General features: G+C 45.9%; 1 protein-coding gene and 1 pseudogene across 3 annotated transcripts in view; both read left to right on the forward strand.

Moving 5' to 3' along the window:
- Positions 1-22753, forward strand: part of SMYD3 (SET and MYND domain containing 3) — a 738989-nt gene that overhangs the window by 620925 nt on the left and 95311 nt on the right. For both annotated transcript variants that reach the window (XM_082612030.1, XM_082612031.1), the window contains 2 exons: positions 203-290; positions 3480-3654. In XM_082612030.1, coding sequence (XP_082468156.1) covers positions 203-290; positions 3480-3654 — 263 coding nt within the window. The remainder of the gene's footprint in view (positions 1-202; positions 291-3479; positions 3655-22753) is intronic.
- On the forward strand, positions 16975-18023 carry LOC309799028 (translation machinery-associated protein 7-like; annotated as a pseudogene). Its single transcript has one exon. The product of its transcript is annotated as a translation machinery-associated protein 7-like (transcript).

Consider the following 22753-nt stretch of genomic DNA (forward strand, 5'->3'; position numbering starts at 1 on the left):
ATTATAACCATCCTAGTTAAGAAATGGTATCTCCTTGTGGTTTTGATTTGCATTTCCCCAATGGCTAATAATATTGAGCATCTTTTCATGTGTTTATTGGCCATCTGTATATCTTCTCTGGAGAAATATCTATTCAGATCCTTTGCCCATTTTTTAATTGAGGAATTTGTCTTCCTCTGTTCTTTTAATTTGGCCTGAGCAGGATGCTGATATGCTAACTGGTGATGAACAAGTATGGAAGGAAGTTCAAGAATCCCTGAAAAAGATCGAAGAACTGAAGGCACATTGGAGTATCCTTTTACCTGTGGATTGAGTTGTTTTGTAGGATTGCTTCCTTACTGGTTGGAGCCTAGTATTAATGAATCCATGTCCAGGGTTTGACCTCTCCACGAGCCAAAGAGTTTCATTCTGTTCCGTGGTCACAGGTTGCATCCCTGACCCCAGCCAACAATTTCAGTAATGGCTAAGGAAGATATGGTAAGGTCAGCATGAATTCCTCTCCACCATTAGATGATAATCCAAATTTATAGGCAGGATTAGTGGGACAGTAAGTAGTACTCTCTTTATATGTACAAGGTAGCAAATTTCTGGATTCCCTTCCTCCCGTAACCTACATCTCTAAAAAGCATAACTTGGAATCCTTATAATTTAATGACTGTAGTCAACCATGACTGCAATGGCAATGGGAGTTGCTTCACAATACACTTTCTTGGCGTAAATAGTGAGGGGACCTCGGGAGGACTGTAAGCACTGGAGGATTGTAAGAGCCCGTGGTCTGTCAGTCTTTGAGTCTCAAGGAGTTGATTAACTCCCAGGTGGATTCACTGTGTTCCCCTTTCTCTTTTCCCCCAGTCGTCTTATGGTCATGGAAAAGTCTGCAGAAAGGTGCCTGTTCTGTCATCGATAGTCTGTTCTCTTCGGGTGGGCTGTCTTCCCTGCTCCCCTCACTGGAGCAGAGTGACTTGTGATCAACACCCAGAAAACGCAAATACAGTTCAGCATTAGCTTGGGAGAAAAGCCTCTTAGTTAAAATTATTCCATTTTTTTGCTCAGTGATGTGTTTTACAGGAAAGGTTTGCCTTGTTTGCCAGGTGACTGTTGCCATCGTTTCGAAGGGAAGTTGTCACGTGGTCCCTCCCTCCCAGCTTGCTGGGCGATAAAGTAGATGTATTCCTGTCAGCGGCTGCATCTGGTTTTTACTTCTAAGGCTTGTCACCTCAAACCTCTTTAAAATGAGTTGGAGCATATGTAAATGAACAGGCAAATAATTATGGAGGTCATGCAACATGATGTTAAAATAGAGTCAAAGTCTTGCCACAGAAATGTCTGGCATTGTGTAAGAGACAGGCATTCCTCCTGACAATCCATCAAATATCTAATCCTAGGATGAAAAGCCACAGAGGTTAGCCTGGCAGTCTGTTACGAAACCAGTGCGTTGCCTAAGATACTGCTTCCCCCAGCCTCTGGGGGCCACATGCCGCAAACTTTAAACATGTGCGTCAGGTGAATACAACAGAAAGTCATCAAGTCACTTTTCTTCAATAAATGTGCCTCTTCCGAGACCAGAGGCAACTCCTCAGAGAGAGGACTCATCCTAAAGTTACAGAGTGTTATGTACAGAAAGGCCCTCAGCCATGTGTTAGGGGGCCTGAAGTACTAACCAGGAAGTCAGGCCTGTGGGGTAAGGTATTATGCCACCAGAGGCCCCCACTGAAAGAAAAATATATTTCCTGTGAGGGTTCATAAAAATAGGAGCTCCCACTCACGCAAGTGGCTTGATTGGTTTATCAAAAGTGTTCACTGATGTGTTGGAAAGCAGTGCCCTGAGAGTCTGAACTGTGGAAAAGGTAGATTTTGCTGGAGGGAGGGCAAAGGACAGGTGGACCATCTGTCCAGGACGGGGGATGCTGTATTAGGACCTGAGGAAGAGGCTTTGAGTTGGAGGCGCGGTGGAGAGCCCTGGGCTGTGTGAGAGTCAGGCAGGGTGTGGGTGTGTGGCGGGCAAATGCCATCCACCTTACTCCACTGAACCATCTTCCTTAAGCTGGTCACGCTCGTAGGTCGTGACAGTAAAAGGAGGAGGAAGGCACAGATATTTGTGCAGTGTGATCTTGTGCAAGACACTAAATGTTCTCCTGCTGTGTCCCAGGTACACAATTCTGCCTGGCTCAGGAGAGAACACGTGAAGCGTTTTTAAAAACTTTACGTACGGTATCTTATTTAATTCTTACAGCGACATTTGGCATTTTTATTTCTGGCCTACTTCGAAGCACAGGTGACGTCCTCAGAACCTCAAATCTGACCAGTGACAGAACTAGCTTAGATTTAAATCCAGCTTTTTCTGCGGTCAAATGCTATGCCATTTCTGTAAATCTGCAAACCTTGCGCCCTGTGGAATTCCAGCCTATGGAAGCAGATGAATTCGGAGCTACACAGGTTGAAGGTGAGAGAGGAGTGGGGCCCGGGCAGCCCCAGCCCAGCGTCCTCCTCGGCCTCAGTCTTGCCTAACACAGCATCAAAGGGAAGAAACTGTGTCAGGTCCCTGGGGCCTGCCTTCTCTCTCACCTGCAGCTGTGCTTCTGAGGGAGTTCACCTGAAGGACTCGAGGCGTGCTGCATGCACCACCTCCTCAGTGCTCTGACTGCCTTGTCAGTTTTAAAAAGTGAGGTCGCACTGGGCTCCATGAGAGTAAGTTATGGACTCACGGTTAATCGGAAAGTCATTGTGGCTCCGAACTGAATACTGGGTCTTCTCCCCACCCTTTTTAAAGCACCCTTTCCCCCTGCCTGCAATTTATGTACATAAGCTACATGTTCTTAATATTTATCTTTTACTTTGGGGGTTTAAAATAAGAATACCTTTATTTGGTTAAGTATAGACTTGAATCACTTTTGTTTTATAATCAAAAACATTAAATTTGAGATCCAGTGGAAATGGATTTCTTTAAGTTGTTTCCCCTAGTGTGTGCCTGGGGTTGTGTTTTTGGTTTCTTATATGCCCAAGGTTCAAATGGCACAGAAGCAAAAATGAGCTCCTCCTTTTTTAAAAGGAGTCTCTCTAAGGCTTCTTTAATTTCAGATCATTTTTGAAACAGAAACTAACAGAGTAAATAATTTTAAACTGAACTAACTTACTTAGTCTTCAGCTCATTTAATAAACAGCTGCATTTATTTCATGGCTAGGTTTAAAGAGAATACATGTAGGAATAGGAAGGAAGAATGGTTCTCTGGAAATCTAATCCCTCAAAGCACAGGCTTGGTTGGAAGATGGTTTGTTGATGTAAACAGAATTTCCTTCTCTGAGACACCACTTACATGTTTTTGTTTCTCAAGTGTGTTTTCAGGCAGCTCATCTGTGCAAAATAATGGGCGCTTCCTTCCCTCCTGTGCCTGGGAGCTCTTCAGCCTTTTCGAGAATCTCATTTTACTTTTGTTTTTTCTTGATGAAGACAATGAATCCTTAACTAAGGTTAATAACAGAGTGGGAACAGGTTCTGGCCATGTGCCAGACGATCCTAAGCAGCAACGCAGAGCGGCTTCCTGATATCAACATCTACCAGCTGAAGGTGCTCGACTGTGCCATGGACGCCTGCATCAACCTCGGGCTGCTGGAGGAGGCGTTGTTCTACGGCATTCGGACCATGGAGCCATACAGGTGAGTCCCGGGGAGGGGCTAAAGTAAGGGCTACAGTGTCTTTACTTGGGGCAGAGGCTCGAGAGAGCCTGACATCATCCTGATCACTGCTGCTTTGTAAGAGTGTTCCATCTGCTTCTCAATCAGTGTGTAAAACCACACCTTTGTTCATTTATGCATTCATTCCTCATGTGTAAAGTTCCTTCTGTGTGTCAGGCACTGTGGGTGTGCAGGGACTGAAGAGATGCTGTCTGCACGTGGAGCTAGTGCTTGTAATAAGGTGCAATGCTGGCGATGGCAGAGGCAAGGACACAGTTTGGGGGAGCAGAGAGGGGCTCAGCACAGACGTAGCCTGGGGGCTGCAGCCTGTGGCCTTAGCCCTGCTGATCTAGGTGAGGACGCCAGTGTGGGACCCTCCACCTGGCTGACAGCAGTGCTGGTTTCTTCCATTTCTCAGGGCTTTATGGTTCCCAGGGTGCCTTTACTTGAACCTTCTGACCTCATAATCACCTTATGACCCAAGCAGGAGAGCAGGGAGACAGCCCTGCTCAAACATGTCATTGAGTCAGAGGAAGGAACTACTGGTAATGAGTTGTTTCTTGACCAGCCTCAGCTCCTCCAGACCCGTGCGTGTTTTGCCCCTAGAGGTTCTGGTTACCCAGGGGAGCTTTCGGGGGGAGGGCAGTGTTGAAGTCTAGTGCTGAGAATTTGGTGCTGGTGGGTGTGGGACCCTGGTTTACAGTGGGCTAAGAACATAAGTTTGGAAGATGAGATAGATCAGTCCAGAAGAAAGGGCACAGAGACGCATATACCATCATCGCAGGTTGGAATAGCCATCTCCAGCACAGAAGAAGGTCACTCACTGTGGGGAAGGTGCCCTGAAAGCATCTGGGACCTGGGGAGGCTGGGGGAGGCCCCTGCGGAGGAGGGGCGCCATTCCAGGCAGATACTGAGTTTCCTAGCTCTGAAGACCATGCAGACATGATGTCAGTCCTAAGGGGCTGAGCAGAGGGAAGATCCAGGTCTAGACCTATGCAACATGGGCAACAGGCAGGGGAGTGGTCCTCAGGGAAGGAGGGGACGGAGGCAGAGCAGAGCCACCTGTCCCCACTTGAGCAAGAGCCTCAGAAGACACCGGAGCTGGGAAGTTACCAGGGTCAACACGATAAGAACAGAATCAAGTCCAGGGTCTGGGATATCAGTCCAGGCAAAGGGAGGAAGCCAGAAATGACACATTTGGTCAGGAAGCCAGGAGCACGGTGCAGACAGAGAAGAGCCTAAAGATGGCATAGACCCACCAGCCAGGTGCGTGGCAGAAGTCCATAGGCCAGCCACGGCACCAGGGTGACCCTGAGGGTGTTTTTCAGAACTTCTCTAGGTGGTTTCTCCCAGTGCCTTGTGGTTGAACAGCTTCGGAATCCAGACTGTGAGTCATCTTTAATCAAACTTATAAGAGGTTGCCTTGAGGGCTGGGACTGTAGACTTTCCCATGAGCGTGAAATTTCTGTTAGGTATGATGAATCTTGTGGGTTCTCAGAAAATATGAATTGAATACAAAGAGATAAGGCTTCGTTCGTTCTCTGTGTTGCAATGAGAGGCAGGCTGGGGACGGTTGGCGTTACCCCTCTGGGCTCAGGGCTCGGGCTCAGGACGCCAAACCACAGGCTGCCTGGTGAGCAGATGGAATCCGGCCAGGAGACAAAGACGGAAAATCCTCTTTCCTCCAGATCCCCTCAGCGGCTGCTCGCCCCACTGCTGTCTGGGGGTGGAAGTGCGCTGAGCCCGCCGCCCAGGCACAGGAATATATGTTGGTCCCCTGGCTTCATTAAGAAAGCCGCGCGCCTTTGAGGGAGCTCGTTCTCCGCGTACTTTTGAATCCTCTTTTCTCCATAGCCCCCAAGGCTTCTCTGAAGGACTTTCTTACCTCCTTAATTAACTGGCAGTTTCACTGACTTAAACTTGAATCAAACAAAGAGGCCTTTCTTGTAAGTGAGGCCAAGTCCACGGAATGTACACCATGTTGTTTGGAATACTTTTGGTTATGTTTCCCTGGTGTTGGGCAGGTCACGATCTCTCTGTAAATGTACCCTCTGTTCTTACGCTGGGTGACACATTTCCAAGCTTCCCTCCATTTCTCCTCCCTGGAGCTTATTAAGGAGTTGCTCTGTGGTGTTCTGTATTTCAAGAAATCGAATCTGCAATGATCCACTTCAAACGAGTGAGATCTGAACTACTTGCTTTCAAAGTTGTAGCAGAGGAAAGGGCTATCAGTAATCCAGATCAACAGAGTTAAGAGAAATGAGAGGGGTGGATGCCGACAGACTTGGCCCTTCTTCCCTTTAGCCCAGGCAAAAGTGAAAATAAAGAACTAACGGGCCAGATGCCCTACAAGCCCTTTAACAATCTTAGAGTGTGAGGTAGGAATCCCGAGGTGGGCGGTGGTTTTCACCCCGCAGGTGTGCACGAGGGAACTCACGCTATGGGCCTCCCCCGTCTACACAGTCTCCCGGCAAATGCTCCAGGTGGGCTTTTTGTCCACCTGTAGCCAAGGACACGGGCAGTTAGGCATGCGTTACTGAGAGGTGACTGGATTGCCATCTGCCGTAACAGTTTTACAATGTTAATATACTGTTTTCAGCAACTAGATTGAGGTCAAGACTCTAGTGATGATTTTGTCACTGCTGACCTTGGCTAAATCTTAACTGCTGACCTTAGAGGAGAAGGTGTCCATTATTCCATTTTTATCCAAATCACCGCATTGCCCTCAGCTCCCTTCTTGTCACTCCATCATTTATTTTTACTCAATAGAAGTTCCTTTTATGGTGCAACATAAAATATTAAGTTCTTTATGTTTCATAAAACAATTTGGAATTAATTCACATACAACAAGATGTGCAATCTTTAGTAGTAGCTCATAGTACTTCTCCTGAGAGTATCTATGTGTGTATCTGTGATTATATATGCAGTCATCTGTCTGTTAGCACTACCAACATTAAGTAATTTAAAGGTATTTCCCAAATTTTACTTAAAAATATAATTCAGTCAAATCTCAGCTGTAAGACGAATTGGGTTTCAAAAGTTAGTTTGCCAGTTGGAAGTTTAGAACTTGGGAAGCATTTTCTTATTGAAGAAGGTGTTACAGGTCATGCTGAGGTCCCCTGGACTAGCCCGTGAAAGTCTGCTCAGCATCATCAATGTAGACCATAAATTTTTTTAAAAAAAGGAGAAAGAAATACAAAAACAAAACTGAACATAGTTTTAAAAACAAGATTTAAATTATGTTGAATACAAATTAAAGTTGATTTTCTTTAGGAACCAGAGGCTGATACGGAGGTACAGAGGCTTCTTCAAGGCTTCGAGGAGGACTTACAATATACTCACACGTTCTGTTAATTTTTTTTAACATCTTTATTGGAGTATAATTGCTTTACAATGGTGTGTTGGTTTCTGCTGTACAACAAAGTGCATCGGCTATATGTAGACATATATCCCCATATCCCCTCCCTCTTGCGTCTCCCTTCCACCCTCCCTATCCCATACTTCTAGGTGGTCACAAAACACTGAGCTGATCTCCCTGTGCTATGCAGCTGCTTCCCACTAGCTATCTATTTTACGTTTGGTAGTGTATATATGTCCATGCCACTCTCTCACTTCATCCCAGCTTACCCTTCCCCCTCCCCGTGACCTCAAGTCCATTTCAATATATTCACACGTTCTGTTAATTTTTGTTGTAAGAATAATACATACTCCTAGGAAAGGACATTTTCAAAATGACGGAAAGGTAAAAATCATCCTCATCTTTCACATTCTGTCCCACTCCCTAAAGATAGCCATGGTAAGTTTCTTTCTGAACTTTTCTATGTGTGAGGCACTCGTCTGAATATATTCCAAAGCCCCACTTTTCCCTCCTTTCCTCGCTTTCTGTCTTCTTCTTGTCTTTCTTGGGGAGAGACTCAGTCCCAATCCTGATCTATTAAATATGCCTACTGGTGTGGTGGGTGGGGAAGGAAAGGTGACAGGAGAAAAGAGATGGAGAAGCCAAGAATTCTCCTTAGTGGGAGAGAGAAGGAAAAGCTAGGGTTGCTCTCTGTCTCATGTTCCATAACTTGCTTTTTTCACTTTACGACAAAGTGTGGACATCTGTGCAGATCGACTCCTGCATGTCTACCTCATTCTTTTTAACAGATACCTAGTATATCATCTCATGAATGTACCGTAATTTGTCCATCAGTCCCTCTGGCCTCCGTGTATGTTTACCATGTCAAACAATACTATGATTAACAGCCACATACTTGCATCCTTGTGTTCTGATGTGACTGAAGCCATAGGGTGAATCCATATGATAAATTCCTAAATGCTAATTTGCTGCATCAAAAGTTATGTACAGGGCTTCCCTGGTGGCACAGTGGTTGAGAGTCCGCCTGCCGATGCAGGGGACACGGGTTCGTGCCCCGGTCCGGGAAAATCCCACATGCCGCGGAGCGGCTGGGCCCGTGGGCCATGGCTGCTGAGCCTGCGCATCTGGATCCTGTGCTCCGCAACGGGAGAGGCCACATCAGTGAGAGGCCCGCGTACTGCAAAAAAATAAAAGTTATGTACACTTTCAATGTACATAACTATTATCAAATTGTGTCCCCCATCCACCAAAATGTTCATCTTTTCTCAAAAGAATTAAGAATGGATAGCATGATATTGATTATATCTGATTTAAATTCATTTCATAATACATAAGGGCCTTTTCCTGATCAAAGTCTGTTCTTATAGAGTGAGGTTTGCTTGTATTGATTTACTTATCCAAAAATAGTGCTGGGAATGACATTTTGTAAGTTACCTGGAAAGAGGCAGAAGAACAGGAATGACGAAGGGTCTTACACGAGAGTGCGCGAGGGGTATGAAGTCCTCCTCAAGGGGAAGAAATCGTGAAAGAGTGAGATTTTATCTCATCGTTTTCTGTGCTTTGTTGTCAGAAAAAAAAAATGGTGGGAAGAATGGCAGTAAAATGCAGCTGGTGGTTTGTGTACATGATGTAGTTACAAGTAAGTGTTTGTAACTCAGAGATTGCCAGTAATTACATAGCAGCCATTTCCGTTTTGATTTTGCCAGTCATTTTTTGACTTTTCCCTCAGAAGCTTTAGCAGATAAGTTGATGAAATGTAAGGTTTCATCACAGCAGTACCTTCTACGACTGTTTTCAAGGTGGCTTTTCTTCTGAAGACGTTTACGATTGGTCTTCTGTGGGTTTTTGTCTCGTCCAAGAGCCAGCAGAGCATGTGGGTGCGCGTTCCCTGGGGCGCAGTCACTCACTCACTCGGCACTTACCTGGGCCTGCTCTACTGTTGCCTCATCTCTCCGTGTCACAGACCTTGTTAGGCTGCTCCAGGAGGATGCTTGTATCCATATACCTGTCAGTGAAGCTCATTCCTAGAGGGCAGGGTCTTGGCTGGGGGTATCAGCTGTAGGACTTCTCCTCAGCCAGACTCACAGAGGAGGACCCAGAGGTAAAGCAGAGCTGGGTCTCCAGCCAGGAGGGGACATGAGAATCGGAGCTTCACCCAGCGTTCTGTTCACACACCTTGTTTGCAATCTGTCTTCCATGGTGAGGTTTACAGAATTATTTCACCCAATGAATGAACACATGTTTTATTCTCTGCTTACTGATGTGGACAATAATCTCTTAGCCACTTAATCATTTTTTTTCCACACTGTAATTTTCAATTAAAGTATCTTTGGTGGCCAAACCCCTATATGAGAGTTTGAGCTCTGTGTGCATGTTTGTGTAAAATACTGAGTTACCTGATACCTCCAATCGGGGCCTCTCTTTCTTTGCTGCCAGTTCTATGAGATTGATTTCTTAGTCACGGCCCCTTGTCTTGACACTGGGGCAGTGACCACCTGCCTGGCAGTTGGGGTAGGGGCCCATCGAGGCCCAAGCACTCTTAATTTAACCTGTTTAATATCAGCCCCTTAGTTTAATTCCAAAGGGCTCTTTTAATTCAGAATCTAGAAATACAACAAAAGGAAAAAGAAGGCAAAGGAGAGAAAAGAGGAAGAGGAAGGAGGGGAAAACAGCGCAGATGATGAGATGCCGCAGTTCAGGTGCACGTGTGTTTACTTAAACTACCGACTTGAGCTCATCCCTAGTTACTCGTGTTTCCAGGTCCAGATAACCTGGAGCTAGTGTGAGGCTTTTGGTAGGAGAATAAAGAAGAGCAGGATGAGTAATTTCTCTGACTGCACTCTCCTTGGGGCAGCAGAGGAATGAAACGATCCTGCCTTCAGTGGTCCACTCTAAAAACACCCTAACTTCCCTTTCACTCTAACCATCTTGCTGGAGATGCCACCTGTGTGTTTGGGTAAAGATATTTATTGACCAGTGTTCTGGGTGGTTCCAGCCCTGACCCCACTAGTTGCATGAGAATGACCCAGCTTTGTGGTTTTAGTTCCGAAAGAGAAATAAAGGGTAGTCTGTGCATGGAACTGGCATGAGGCTCTGACCCTCCAGCCCTTCTGGAAGAGGGGAGGGGTGGGCACGAGCCCACCCATTCTCCTAGATGCCGCAGCTCCTCCGCCCGTTGCCACCACCCCAGGCCTCTGGCCCTTGAACAAGAGCTGCAGATTGTGACAGAGCTCCCGGTGACAGCAGGCGGGCCTAGGTGACAGCTTCACAGACCAAGCCTTAATCCAACCTGGGTATCCCCACCTGACTTAAGGGTGGCACAAATGACTGGGCGCTGCTGGTATATGTACAGCCCCTGCTGGGGAGGGGAAGGTGACCCACACATTGCCCCCAACATGCTGTGCACAGCAGGACACATGTGAAACCCATGCTTCCCGCTGACTCCTGGCCACACAGCTCTGTATGTTTGTCTTTCCTGGCTACCGGAGGGCCACCACCTGACCATCGTTCAGAGCCCCTGGATCTAGTGTTGAAACCCTCTGCTGAACTTTATTCCGCCCACTCCCCCATGCTAGGATTGTTAGATCAGCACATTGCCCAGAGCCACATTCCTCCTCTCAGACAAGAAAATCCCACAGCCACGGGCCAGCGTCATCCATCCCCACACTTACCTTGACTCTAGACACCCCAGGCTAGGTTGGGGCACAGGACATACTTCTTGTCCGTTGCATTTGCCTGATTCCCGGTAAACAACCTCCCTGCGGAGCAAGATGAAATCCGCGCTCCACCCTGGGATTAGGTACCTGCACAGGAAAGCATTTCATCTTCTGTGTTCACCCATGTATATTCTCTGAGAAATGGTCTTCTGTCCTCCTATTTAAGAAAGCATCTCCAGAATAAAAACATTTCCTATTACGTTTCACTTTTTTTTTTTAAACTTTCACAAGCCATCACTGAGTACTTTGACTTTCCTGACAGAACATCTTCAGTTTCTTATTACAACAGATTGTACCCTAAGCAGCAGGATATCAAATCCTAGGGAATCTTTTGGGATGCATTAAATTTCTCCTGTTGAATCAATCTCTTGCTTGGCTGCCCCTGAAGCTACGTAGCTGCTATCTCTTTTCCTTTTTCGCAGCTCTTGGAAGAGAAAGTAGAGAAAAAAAATATCCCATTTTCCCCTGTAGGGAGCCAACAGAAAATCAGGCAGGCCTGAGAAATGGGAAATGATGGATATAACTTTGAAAGGCTCAAAAAGAATTGATTAAAACCAACTTCAATTTCACGTAAATACATGTTTTGTAATTTAAAAAATGTATTTTGGTCACATGCTATTTGTGTATTTTGAGTGAAGTCCATACTGAGTTTTCAGAACTTCAAGGATAGATGAATGGACCTTCAATTAAATTGCACAAGTAAAGCTGATTTATCAAGCCTCATGCTTTTGATCACTTATAGAGAATGGTGATAGCACTTGTAAGGAACAGTAAGAGGTCCTTCAAAGAAATGAAAGGTGGGGAATAAATGGCCCCAAAAATGATAGGTCCCAGTTTTTGAGAGAGCCAAGTTATTTTGAGCTCGAAAAATGTCCTTCGGCCCAGATAGCACAAGGCTCTTGAGCTCATGAGAGCACACTGGTTGGAAAAAATGTGTAATATGTTCAAGGGAAGTGGCCCCATCAGGGACTAGGAAATTGGAGTGCAAGAGGGCAGTGGGCTGTGGCCTTGAACAGGGCAGAGGGCCGGGCCCTGGGAGCAGCGAGGGGAGCGGAGACAGCGCTCACTCTGCAAAGAATGCAAGGCTGCTGGAAATGGCTCTTCCCGCACAAAGAACACCAATCACACTATCACTCTGCCCTTCAGAATTTAAGAGGAACAAATCTGCTCTCATTTGTATGGGAACGATCACCGTAATATCCTCCCGAAGTAAGATAAATCGGGTCCAGCCACTACAGAAGCATCTGTCAGCTATTTGTTAGCATCATCTTTTTGAGAGGAATGGGTGAAAGGACTGTAAGAGCTCTCCTCTACCTTTCAGCTTTCCTCAACTGAAAAGTAATTGCTATTACTTATTAAGAGCCTCCTGTGGACCAGGCAGCTCGCTTGGCCTTCTAATCCTCCCAGCACAGTGAGGAGGAAGTTAGCCTGTCCTGTCCTCCATGGGAGGGGACTGAGGATGAGAAGTATGTGGCAGAGCTGGGGTTCAAACCTTAGGCTTATTTATTTTATTTTGGTTATAATTTACCAAAAGAGCAGTTGAGTCAGCTTGAACCCAGGTTTGCTCAGTTATAAAGGTCTGGATTGTTACTGCACTGTAGCGGGCTGAGTGTTCTTTCCAGCTAGCCCCTGCCTTCCTACTACATGAATGTATCAAGATTCTTTTTGTTACAGGTGACAGAAACCCAACTCAGACTGCCTGAGCATGAAAGGGGGTTCCCTGCCCACGTAACTGCACAGCTGCCCACGTAACTGCACAGCCAGGGACAGAATTGCTATGACAGAATTCAGGGATACAGTCTCTCTTCCTCACAGCCCTACCCTCCTCCTCTCCCTGGATCTGTTTCTCTCTGCTCTGCTCATTCCTCTATCTTGTCTTCATTCTTTACCACACAGGTAGTTTCCCCACAATGTGGTAGACAGGGTGGCTTCCAGCAGCCTCCGGTTCACATTCTCCTAGTTCTGTGACAAAAGAAAAGGTTCTGTTTCCTCTAGCTCCAATTTTTTGTTTTAATTTTTTTTAATTTTTAATTTTTTGACCACACCATGCAAAACGTGCGATCTTAGTTCCCCGACCAGGGATGAAACCTGAGTGCCCCTGCAGTGCAAGTGTAGAGTCTTAACCACTGGACTACCAGGGAAGTTCCTCTAGCTCCAAATTTTAAACTGTGTCTTGGATGGACTTCTTTGGCCTCTTTGGGTCTCATGCCCACCGCTGCCTGGACCAAGGGAGATGACATGCTGGCAGCCCTACCAGTAACAAGGTGTGGAATGGACGGAAGGTATTCAAAAGATGGAGGGTAGGTGGATGATGGACAAAGCAGAAGAATGTTGTCCACTGTACTAGTCTACTCAGATAGTCTAGTAAAAACTCTGGAAAGAAAAAAATTCACAGGTGGTAAAGAGAGTCCAAAGGCTGATAAGTAAAAAGCTATGACGTGGGAGAGAAAGAAAAAGCAGCATTGTACCATTAGTTATGCATGAGGAATGAAGGTCTGCAAGAGCAGATTCCTAGAATTTTAAAGGGAGCAGCAGTATTCACTTGGACCAGGACACAAGCTAAGCTGCTTAAGAAGGAGTCCGTTCGCTGTAAGAGGAAAGGATGGATCGGGAGGCCGGTGAGGCCCTACCTGAGGCAAAGAAGTTGTGTAAGAAAGTGTGCCTGTTGGCAGCGTGTGATACATCTTGTGAAGGTTTTTCAGTCCCAGTGTGCAGTACCTAGTTCAGGCTGTAGGCACTAAGGAACATAGCCAGAAGACTGCATTTGTTTTGGAAATGCTACAGATAGAGTGCACCTTGATTTCAGCAAGGTATTTGATAATGTCTTCTGGTACATTTCCTATAGATGGAAAAATTGGGCTAGTAAGGTTTGTTTATGCCTTTTAAATAGCTGTTTCTGAACTGTAGCCATTTACAGATTGATAGACTCCTTTTGGGAAATATGTAATGGTATGTGCCTCAAAGCTCCACTTTTTTGGTTCTGAGTCCACATTTTTATTAAAGACTTAATGAGATGAATACATAGCCGTTATGTATATCAAATTTGCAAGGCATGCAAAGCTGAGAAGAATAACTAATACTTTGGGGGAATAAACCAAACTTCAAAATTATCTCCTTAATTAGGAACATTTGGCCGATATCAACAAGATGAACTTAAACAGGGATACATGGAAAAGTCTGCATTTGTGATTAAAAATTCAGTAATAGGCTGGAGAATTTGTCTAGTGTTTTGTAGTGGATTATGTTTGGATGTCCCACTAGCATTAATTCCTCCATTCTCTTTCTTAATAGAACCTCAAATGTCCTAGCCATGTAGTTTGTATGTGATTCATTGACCACAGGGGCAGTGCATGATTAGCTTAAGCTAGAGAATCATATTTCCCTGGTCACCAGCCTCAAGCCAAACCAGTTAGAGCCAATGATGGTCTATTCTTAGACTTCTATTCGCAATATTAAGAAAGTAAACTGCCCATTCCTATGGCTCATGATAGAGGAAGCATATGGCCACAGGAGATGCAGTCTGTTAGGTCTCTTGGGACCACAAAGAGTGAGAATGGAGATGAAACTCAGAAAGCAGAGGTAAGGAATGGAGACAGATCCTGGTCCCATTGTTCAAGAATTGCCTGAAACCAAATTCAGCCCTGTAGTATTGAGTTACACAACACTTAGGCTGATAAATTTCATTTTTTATCAACCTGTGTGAATTGGATTTCTTGGTTCATACAACATAAAGACTCCTAACTGATATATATGGGTGGTTGCAGGAGACTAGTGCAGTGCAGTCACCAAGAAAGATAATGCAACTTTATGCTGCATGATTGTAAGTAATTGTAAGAGACTGGATACACGCATCCATTGCACTGTGTTTAGAGAGTTCCTAGCTAAGAGTGACCAGATTGAGAAGAATCTTGTAGTGACATCATATGAGAAATGGCCGATGAGAAATGGAGATGTTTCACCACAAGATGCAAAGACTTTGAGAAGGAAAAGGAGACCTGTTATAAGTTTACAAATCTTTAAAGGGCTGTAGTGTAGGACGGGGGTAGACTCTTCCTCATGACCAGAGGGGGAGGAACTAGGACGTATGACTTGGAATTAGAGGAAGACACATTTCATGCCAGGCTATTAGGAAGAGCAGTTTAGGGAATTCCACAGCGGTCCAGTGGTTAGGACTCTGAGCTTCCACGGCAGGGGGCATGGGTTTGATCCCTTATATCTCATTTTTAAAATAAAAAGCAACAGGCTTCTGCCTCACCCCTCCCCACTTTCAAGGCTGCTTCTTAAGAGCAACTTTTTAAAAACATTTCTGTTTTCAGTGCTTCTGATAGTTATTTTTATACCCCTGAATAATAGTTTTTTGATTTATGTTTCTTGTGTATCAACTAAATAAATTATCTACTCCTAACTATGAAAAAGTAAAGCTCTAGCTTATACTATCCTCTTTTCCCTCTTGTTCCTCTTCCTTTCCATTAAAAAATTATAAACGTTATTTAATTCATTTAATGGCTAACTGTGAAACTTCAGACAACATACTGAAATCTCTTATTTCTCATTCTGTCAACTTTAGGCAATGTCCCTTGATTTCCCACTATGTTAGATGGAGATTTAGTACTCTTGTTCTTGATGGAGAATTAGAATATAAAATTCTCAGTTCAAAATCACTTTCAATGGCTATTTTAAAAGCCTGCTACCTTGTCTTCTAAGATCTATCATTTCTGATTCTACTTGGATTTGGGTTTCTTTGTTGATCACCATTTTATCTTCCTGTAAGTTTTTAGGCTCCGCTCTTCTCCTTGATGTTCTGAAAGTTCACGTTGATATAGCTAGGCATGGGTATTTTTTCATTTATGCTAGATCCTCTCATTTTAAAGACTCCTGTCTTCCTTTATCTCTGGGAAATTTTTTCTTTATTTTTTCCTTTTTGATTCCATTTCCTCTATTCTCTCTGTTCTTTTGTCCTGAAAGTCCTGGTAGCCAGATGTTAACCTTCTGTTTCCAGTGTCCTGGGCCTTTTGCTTTATGTTCTGAGAATTATCCTTGACTTAATCTTCCAGACCTTTATTGGACTTTTTATATCTCAGCAAAATTTTTGTTTATAAATTTATAAGAACTCATTCTTGAAAATTTTCTTTTTCACAGCTCCCAATTCTTATTTTTTTGAACTCAACATCTTCTTGAATCTAAGGGTAATTGGTCTTTTAAAAAATTATCTCCCATTTTCTGAATAATCTCAGTTTCTTCAAGTTTTTTTTCTTCAGTTTATTTTTTCTGGTCTTTTTCTGTGTTCTAAACTTTTCTTGAATGGTTCTCCATTCATAGTTTTTTACAACTTTATTGAGATATAATTCACATACCATGTAACTTACCCATTTAAAGTTTACAATTCAGTGGCTTTTAGTATATTCACAGAGTTGTGCATCTAATACTACCATCAATTTTAGAACATTTTCAGTGTCTCCCTCTAAGGAAACCCTATGCTCCTTAGTTGTTCTCTATCCCATAATCTCACTCACCCCCACTGCCCCCCTGCCCTTGGCAACCACTGTCCATTCACGTATGAAAATATGGGGTTAGAAAGGTTGGCTTGTTGCTCTGGGGGTTTCAAAATGGCAGTCGGTAAGAAGACAATGGTTGGAAAGGAGGAGAAGGCAGAGGTTGAGATTGAGTAGAACCCAAGTCCCAGAAAGCTGGGTGTAGGAATCAGGACCTTGGAGAGCCCTGAGAGGGGCTAGTGTTGCAGGGAAGCAGTCAGACCTTCTGTATTCATGAGCTTCACTTCTGTATGCAGGATTCAGAGGACATCCTACCACAGATGATGATGCAGTGCCTCTGGACTCTGGGTTCCATAAGGGGAGGGGGGGAACATGTGTGTCTTGCTCGTAGCTCTGTCTCCTACACTTGGCATACTATTTAGCACACAATACGCATTATTTATTTGTAGAAGAATTCAGTGTCATTTGTTGATGTAACGCCTTACAATTTTCAAGGCACTTTTGTATCCTCATCTCTTATCTCAATTGAGATAGGCAGGTATGCAAAAGTGGATTTACCATGGAGCTAATGAGGCTGAAATTGTAGGATCCTCCACTGGCATGAGCCCCTTCTAAAACCCTGTTCTCAATTCTGTATTTGTTAACTTTGCATTCTTTTCCTTAAAGTAGGCCTACAAAATTATATTTTGTAGTGTCAGGCATGAGAAAACCTGAACCTAGATCTGCCTCTCTAGGTAACAGCAGAAGTGATTAGCCCCAGTTTATAGCTATAAAGCTGTGGCTGAGGCATCCGGTGGCAGGGTCTGGGGAAGGGGCAGCAGGCACCATGTCGGGCCACGAAGGTGGCAAGAAGAAGCCCCCGAAGCAGCCCAAGAAGCAAGCCAAGGAGGTGGACGAGGAAGATAAGGCATTCAAGCAGAAACAGAAGGAGGAGCGGGGAAGGGCCCCCTGGCCACAGGTGGAATTAAGAAATCTGGCAAAAAGTAAGCTGTTCCTTGTGCCTGAGGCAGTGATGATCCTTAGTTCCTTTCCTGTTTAAACATCTGGATTAAACATCTGGATTCCCTGCCATAACATCTGTTGCCACCTATAGCTAGCATGAAATGTTGTCTTGGAACCTATTGTACATTTAAGAATAAACTCTTGTAAAAAAAAGAAAAAAAAATCAAAAAAAAAAAAAAAAGCTGTGGCTGAGAGAGCTGGGTACCTCACCCAAGGTCCCACATCTGGTAAGCGGCAGAACATTTCATACTTGAATGATGTCTCCCACTACTTCTCGCCCCCCATCCCACCCCCCGAAGAGGTACGGCTTCTGATTGGTGCCTGTTCCCCAGACACCAGTCATAGGGAGCCGTACAGACCTGAGCGTTCTGCAAGTATCTGTCAGCAAGGGTTGGGCCCAGGGCAACTGGTGAGGACTATAAATGGGAGGTGCCTGTTGCCCCCAAGCTCACAGGCTGTCTCTCTATCCAACAGGAACCAAGCAAGGAAAGCCATGCATCCTCCTCCCACCACCTACATGTTTAAGTTTTAGTTATGAAGTACCTTTGAAAGTATTTTCTCTGAACAAAGAAATGCCGAATTCTCCTCTTCACTTCTGTTTCTGAATAAGACTTTTTGTTTTGTTTTTTTTTGTGATACACGGCCTCTCACTGCTGTGGCCTCTCCCATTGCGGAGCACAGGCTCCGGACACGCAGGCTCAGTGGCCATGGCTCACGGGCCCAGCCGCTCCGCGGCATGCAGGATCCTCCCAGACTGGGGCACGAACCCGTGTCCCCCGCATCGGCAGGCAGACTCTCAACCACTGCGCCACGAGGGAAGCCCTGAATAAGACTTTTAATCCCGTGTTGTTTCACGGTCTTAAAATAAAATGTAAGATCTGATGAAAAGTCAGAAATCATATTTTCAACTCCCAACCAATTCGGTGATTCTCCCAGGTGGAAATCAATGTCTGCTCTGCAGAGGTGAATCATGCATTCCATCGGTTGTGTCTCTGACTTTCTTCTTTGAAAATTGACTTACCCTCCATGCTTTTCAACTTTTCACTGAAGTATATACTCCATGCTTGCCTTTCCCCAGACACCAGTGTATGTGTTCTGAGTAGAAATCTAAGCTGGTGGTGCCTCTTAGTCTGTTGGAGGATTGAACTCAATTCCCCGGAGACAGAGAAGAAATCTCCCAGTGTCTCAGGTCTGAGTCTCTGATGGCCTGCCAGCCCCCAGGCTAATAATGTGAGACTTGGCTCTGGGGGGGAGTTTCATTCTCTCTAGAACTTCCTTATTCTTAAGTTATTGATCCAGTAGCAAGTTACAGGGACCAGACTCCCGTGGGTAATACCATGGTGTGATCAGAAAGGCGAAGGTTATAGAGACTTTCTTTCTTTGGTGCTTCTTCCCTTGTGTCCACACCCTCACCCCCAACCCTTAATCGGCCTGAGAATCACCTTGACTTTGTGCTGACTCGTGCTCATAATAGCATTAAAATAATTTCTTCCCAGTTGGGAAGCAGTCACTGCCCCAGACCCTCTGTGCAGCTACACAGGCTCCTGTCCTGAAACTTTCCCATCATCCAGGAACCAAAAAGGGGGGTGCACTACACTCCTTCTGGGACCTGCTCCATCGCTAAGGCTGGCATCGCTCCGATTGGTTAGGAACTGCGCCATATTGCAGGTTATTAAATACTTTGAAAAATCACCGCAGCTCCTGACAAAGTCTGATCCCTTGGGATGGGGGTCGAATTGGGTAACAGGCTCCTGTTTGACGCCCCAGTTCCCTGGCAAATCAGAAGCAAAGTTGCCCCTTTAAAGGTTGATTCTCAGGGCTTCTCTCAAGGCACACCTTTCTTTTGGCTTTGCTCTGTCAAGGTTTCATGAACACTGGTGACAGTAAAAACACAAAATGAGGCACTAGAGTCACCCGTGGGTCCAAGTGGCAGCTTCCTTGCGAGCACCGTAGCGGTCCCCCAGCTGTGAATGAGTGAGTGTGCGCTGAGCTCCACTTCCTTATAAGAGCATGTGTGTGAACCGAAGAATGTACGCCGCCAGCAAGGCCAGCTTTCATCTGTCAGCAGCTGAAAATATTTAGGCCAGTCCACTGACTGGAAGTGTGCACCGCGGCGGGGTGCTCAGCAGCAGATGGTATGTGTAAAGCCCACCGACTCAGAGCGTTAGCACCTTAGGTGGCCTTTGGATGAGCCTGGAATTAACCTTCATAAACACGTAAACATCTCTCTCAAGATGTCCTGCGAGAAAAGATCACTCCTCGGGGCTGGTCCCTGAACACTGCAGGGTGTGCGTCCAAGGCCGGGCAGCAGGGGGAAGGTCCAGGGGCCGACGTAAGGGAGCAGCAGGGATTCAGATCCAGCCTCACTCCTCAGCTCCACGTAAGCCAGACCATCCTGGACTGAGTCATGGCTTTGGCTTTATCCCGTCTCACCTCTTAGGTCTCCGGCGTCTGTTTATATGTAACCCAAATGGTGTCCTCCTTGTCCCCTGGCCACAGCAGTATTGAAACTAACCAAATGGGCCAGAATTGGATTTTGACAAAAGGTATTTTCCCAGTAGCTTCAGAGACTTGTGAGGGTCACACCCTGTGGGGTGGCCAATTTTTGGGAAGAGCCGGGGGCTTCTGGTCTGGCCCAAAGCAGCCTGACCACATGGGCTCAGGTGTTGTGCTACAAAGGCACCTCCTAGATGCCGTGTAGAGGACCAAACCAGTGAAAATAGGGAGACATCCCTGCCTAACAAGAAGCCACCTACATCCGCAGTCCTGGAGAGAGCAGAACAGAAAGGATGAAGAACCGAGGTCTGTCACTTCCCCCGAAGGTTAATGCAGGAATTAGTATCGTTGATCCTGGCGCTGGGCGCGTCTGTGCAGCAAACTTAGTCTGTGGCATCCCCGCCTTCGTATGTGATGCCATTCCTCTCGTACCCCTTCCCCGCCCCCCCACTGGTGGCTCCTCTAGCCCCTCAGGGGCCAAGGCCTCGCTGCTGTCTCCCTAGAGCCCTTTCCTTCTAAACCCACTCTCAGATCTTTCTACCCCAGCCCCAGCGGCGTCTCTTGACTGGCAAGCTGTGAGCTGGCTTTCCCAAGGACACCTGTATTTAGCAGAAATCAAAGCCTTAAGCTAATTGTTGATCACAGTCTAGTCACCAGGCACCATCCAGAGCAACGATCCCTGGACCATCTTGGACCTTGAAATCTATGCACGTCAATCTACCCACTTGTGCTTAAAATCCGCCTCGCTCAAAGCAGACTGGGTATGACTACAATGGAAATACAAGTCTTAGCTGCCCTTTTGATCCCTGCCCGTGAGCAGTATAAATGCTAACAAAATGTGGGCAGAGAGAGAACAGGAGAAGGAGGGAATAATGTCGAGAGAGAGCGAGACACCTTAGCTCTGGGTAATACCGGGTTGTTCTGATGGACTTGCTTCAGGGCACTGGTGTCTGTCCTGATCATGCTGCACAGTCCAGAGACTGCTTTAAATGGCATCCTGCCTCTCTGGATTGTCTCTGAGACCTTCTCAAAGCTGGGGCATTGGAGTATCAAGCTTGTGCAGAATTGAGACCATACCCTGTATGTCAACCATGAGCTAATCCCCAGTGGAAAGGAAGCTTGCAGTGCAAGGAAATTCCGTGCTTACTACTCACCTTCTCTGTGCCAGGCACCGGCTAAAACCGTTTAGACAAGTTACCTCATTCGATCCTTACAGTATCACTGTCAATAGGCTATCCTTATCCCCATTTTACTGATGAGAAAACTGAAACTCAGAGAAGTTAAGAAACTTGCCTCAGGAGACAGGATTTAAATCATGGACCCTCCAACTCCAAGTCTCGTACCTTTTCTACCATACCGTTCTTCTTTTTACAAAAGGTGACAGATTTTTAAAAAGAAAGTGAAGAGCTGCCCTTGTTGGTCTCTAAGCTCACCTTGTCATATAGCTGAAAATGTTCCCATTCCCATAATGTGGGATTTTCCCCCAGAGACTCCCTGTATGAGTTATTCATTTGATGGATGGTCCTCTACACCTGTTTCTGCATGTACACATGCTGCTAAATACTACTGTCATTTAGTAGGAAAAATATAACCCCGTGTCCTAAAAGTCCTTGTCGGTAGCCGAGACAGAGCCTGACATTAGATCTCCCTCTTTGGTCTCCCGCTTGTGGACTGAACCATCATCACTCAGGACGTTGCTGTGATCTTCTGAAAGGGAAGATGGCCCCATCGGGGCTACTCAAAACTGTGAAATGAGGTTGGCTATCGTAATTTGCTTCCTAAATTTTCAGCCTAGTAGCCTGCCAGTCCAGTGTTCTTCAGAAAATGTTAAAGATCCTGTATCAGAGAACAGGAGTGCATTCTATTAACGTTGTGTATGAGTCCTGCCAGTTAAAGGACAGGAAGGTTCATGGGGGGCTGGGGTGCAGGGCAGGGCTTAGCTGCAACCCGCCGGCCTTCACGGTGGAGCAGTGAGTGGTTCTGATAACGATTCTCGCAGGGGTCAGCCTTTGAGTGCTTGGCTGTCCATCTAGATGGTTTTTACTCCCCAACATGGTGACAGGGGTCAGCCATTCCCAGAGGACTGTCAGCATGACCATCCACAGCTCACAGAAATGCAAGCACAGCCTTCCTGGGGTGAGTGAGAGGTCAAAGAAATCCATTTAAATGCATCAGAAATGTGGCTGAGGATGGCAGAGGCTCTGAAGAGCATTTCTTTATGAGGAAACTTGGTCACATCAGGCAGGTGGGACTAGAGGCAGATTCCAGTCCAGAACCCAAGTGGCTGGACCCAGTCCACTGCCTTCCAGTCTATTCTCATTTCCCCAAGAGTATTCGTAGGTTTAGGTGAAGAAACGCCTCTTAAGTGAAAAAAAGGACTCAATGATCAAATTAATTTGAGAAACAGTGGGTTAAACAAGGTACTGCAGGACATCCTGGAGCCTGTACAGTACACTTCATCCTAAAATAAAGCGCACCGGCTTCCCTGGTGGTGCAGTGGTTGAGAGTCCGCCTGCCAATGCAGGGGACGTGGGTTCGTGCCCCGGTCCGGGAAGATCCCACATGCTGCAGAGCGGCTAGGCCCGTGAGCCATGGCTGCTGAGCCTGCACGTCAGGAGCCTGTGCTGCGCAACGGGAGAGGCCACAACAGTGAGAGGCCCGCATACTGCAAAAAAATAAAATAATAAAATAAATAAAGAGCACATCTTTTTACATTCTAGTGTCTAAACTTGGAGTAAATCTTAGAATCAATGTCGGAAGCAGGGTGAGGCAAGTGAACTGTGTAGGGTGCAAGGTTTAAGGAGGCGCTCATTCTCAGGGTCCTGCAGGTAAGACCCAGGAGTGAGTGTGTCCAGAGCCTCCCTCGCCTCACCCTCCTCCCAGCCCAGGTCAGAACAACCGGCACCCAGCAGGGGGTGCAGATGTACTGAGGCTGCCCCGCCTGCACAAAATGTCGAGACTTACTCTGCCCAGAGACCTGTTCATCTCATGGCCCCTCGAGTGAGTTCTTAAAATAG

This window comes from Mesoplodon mirus (assembly GCF_964341445.2).
Source record: "Mesoplodon mirus genome assembly, chromosome: 3".
NCBI classification, from domain to species: domain Eukaryota; kingdom Metazoa; phylum Chordata; class Mammalia; order Artiodactyla; family Ziphiidae; genus Mesoplodon; species Mesoplodon mirus.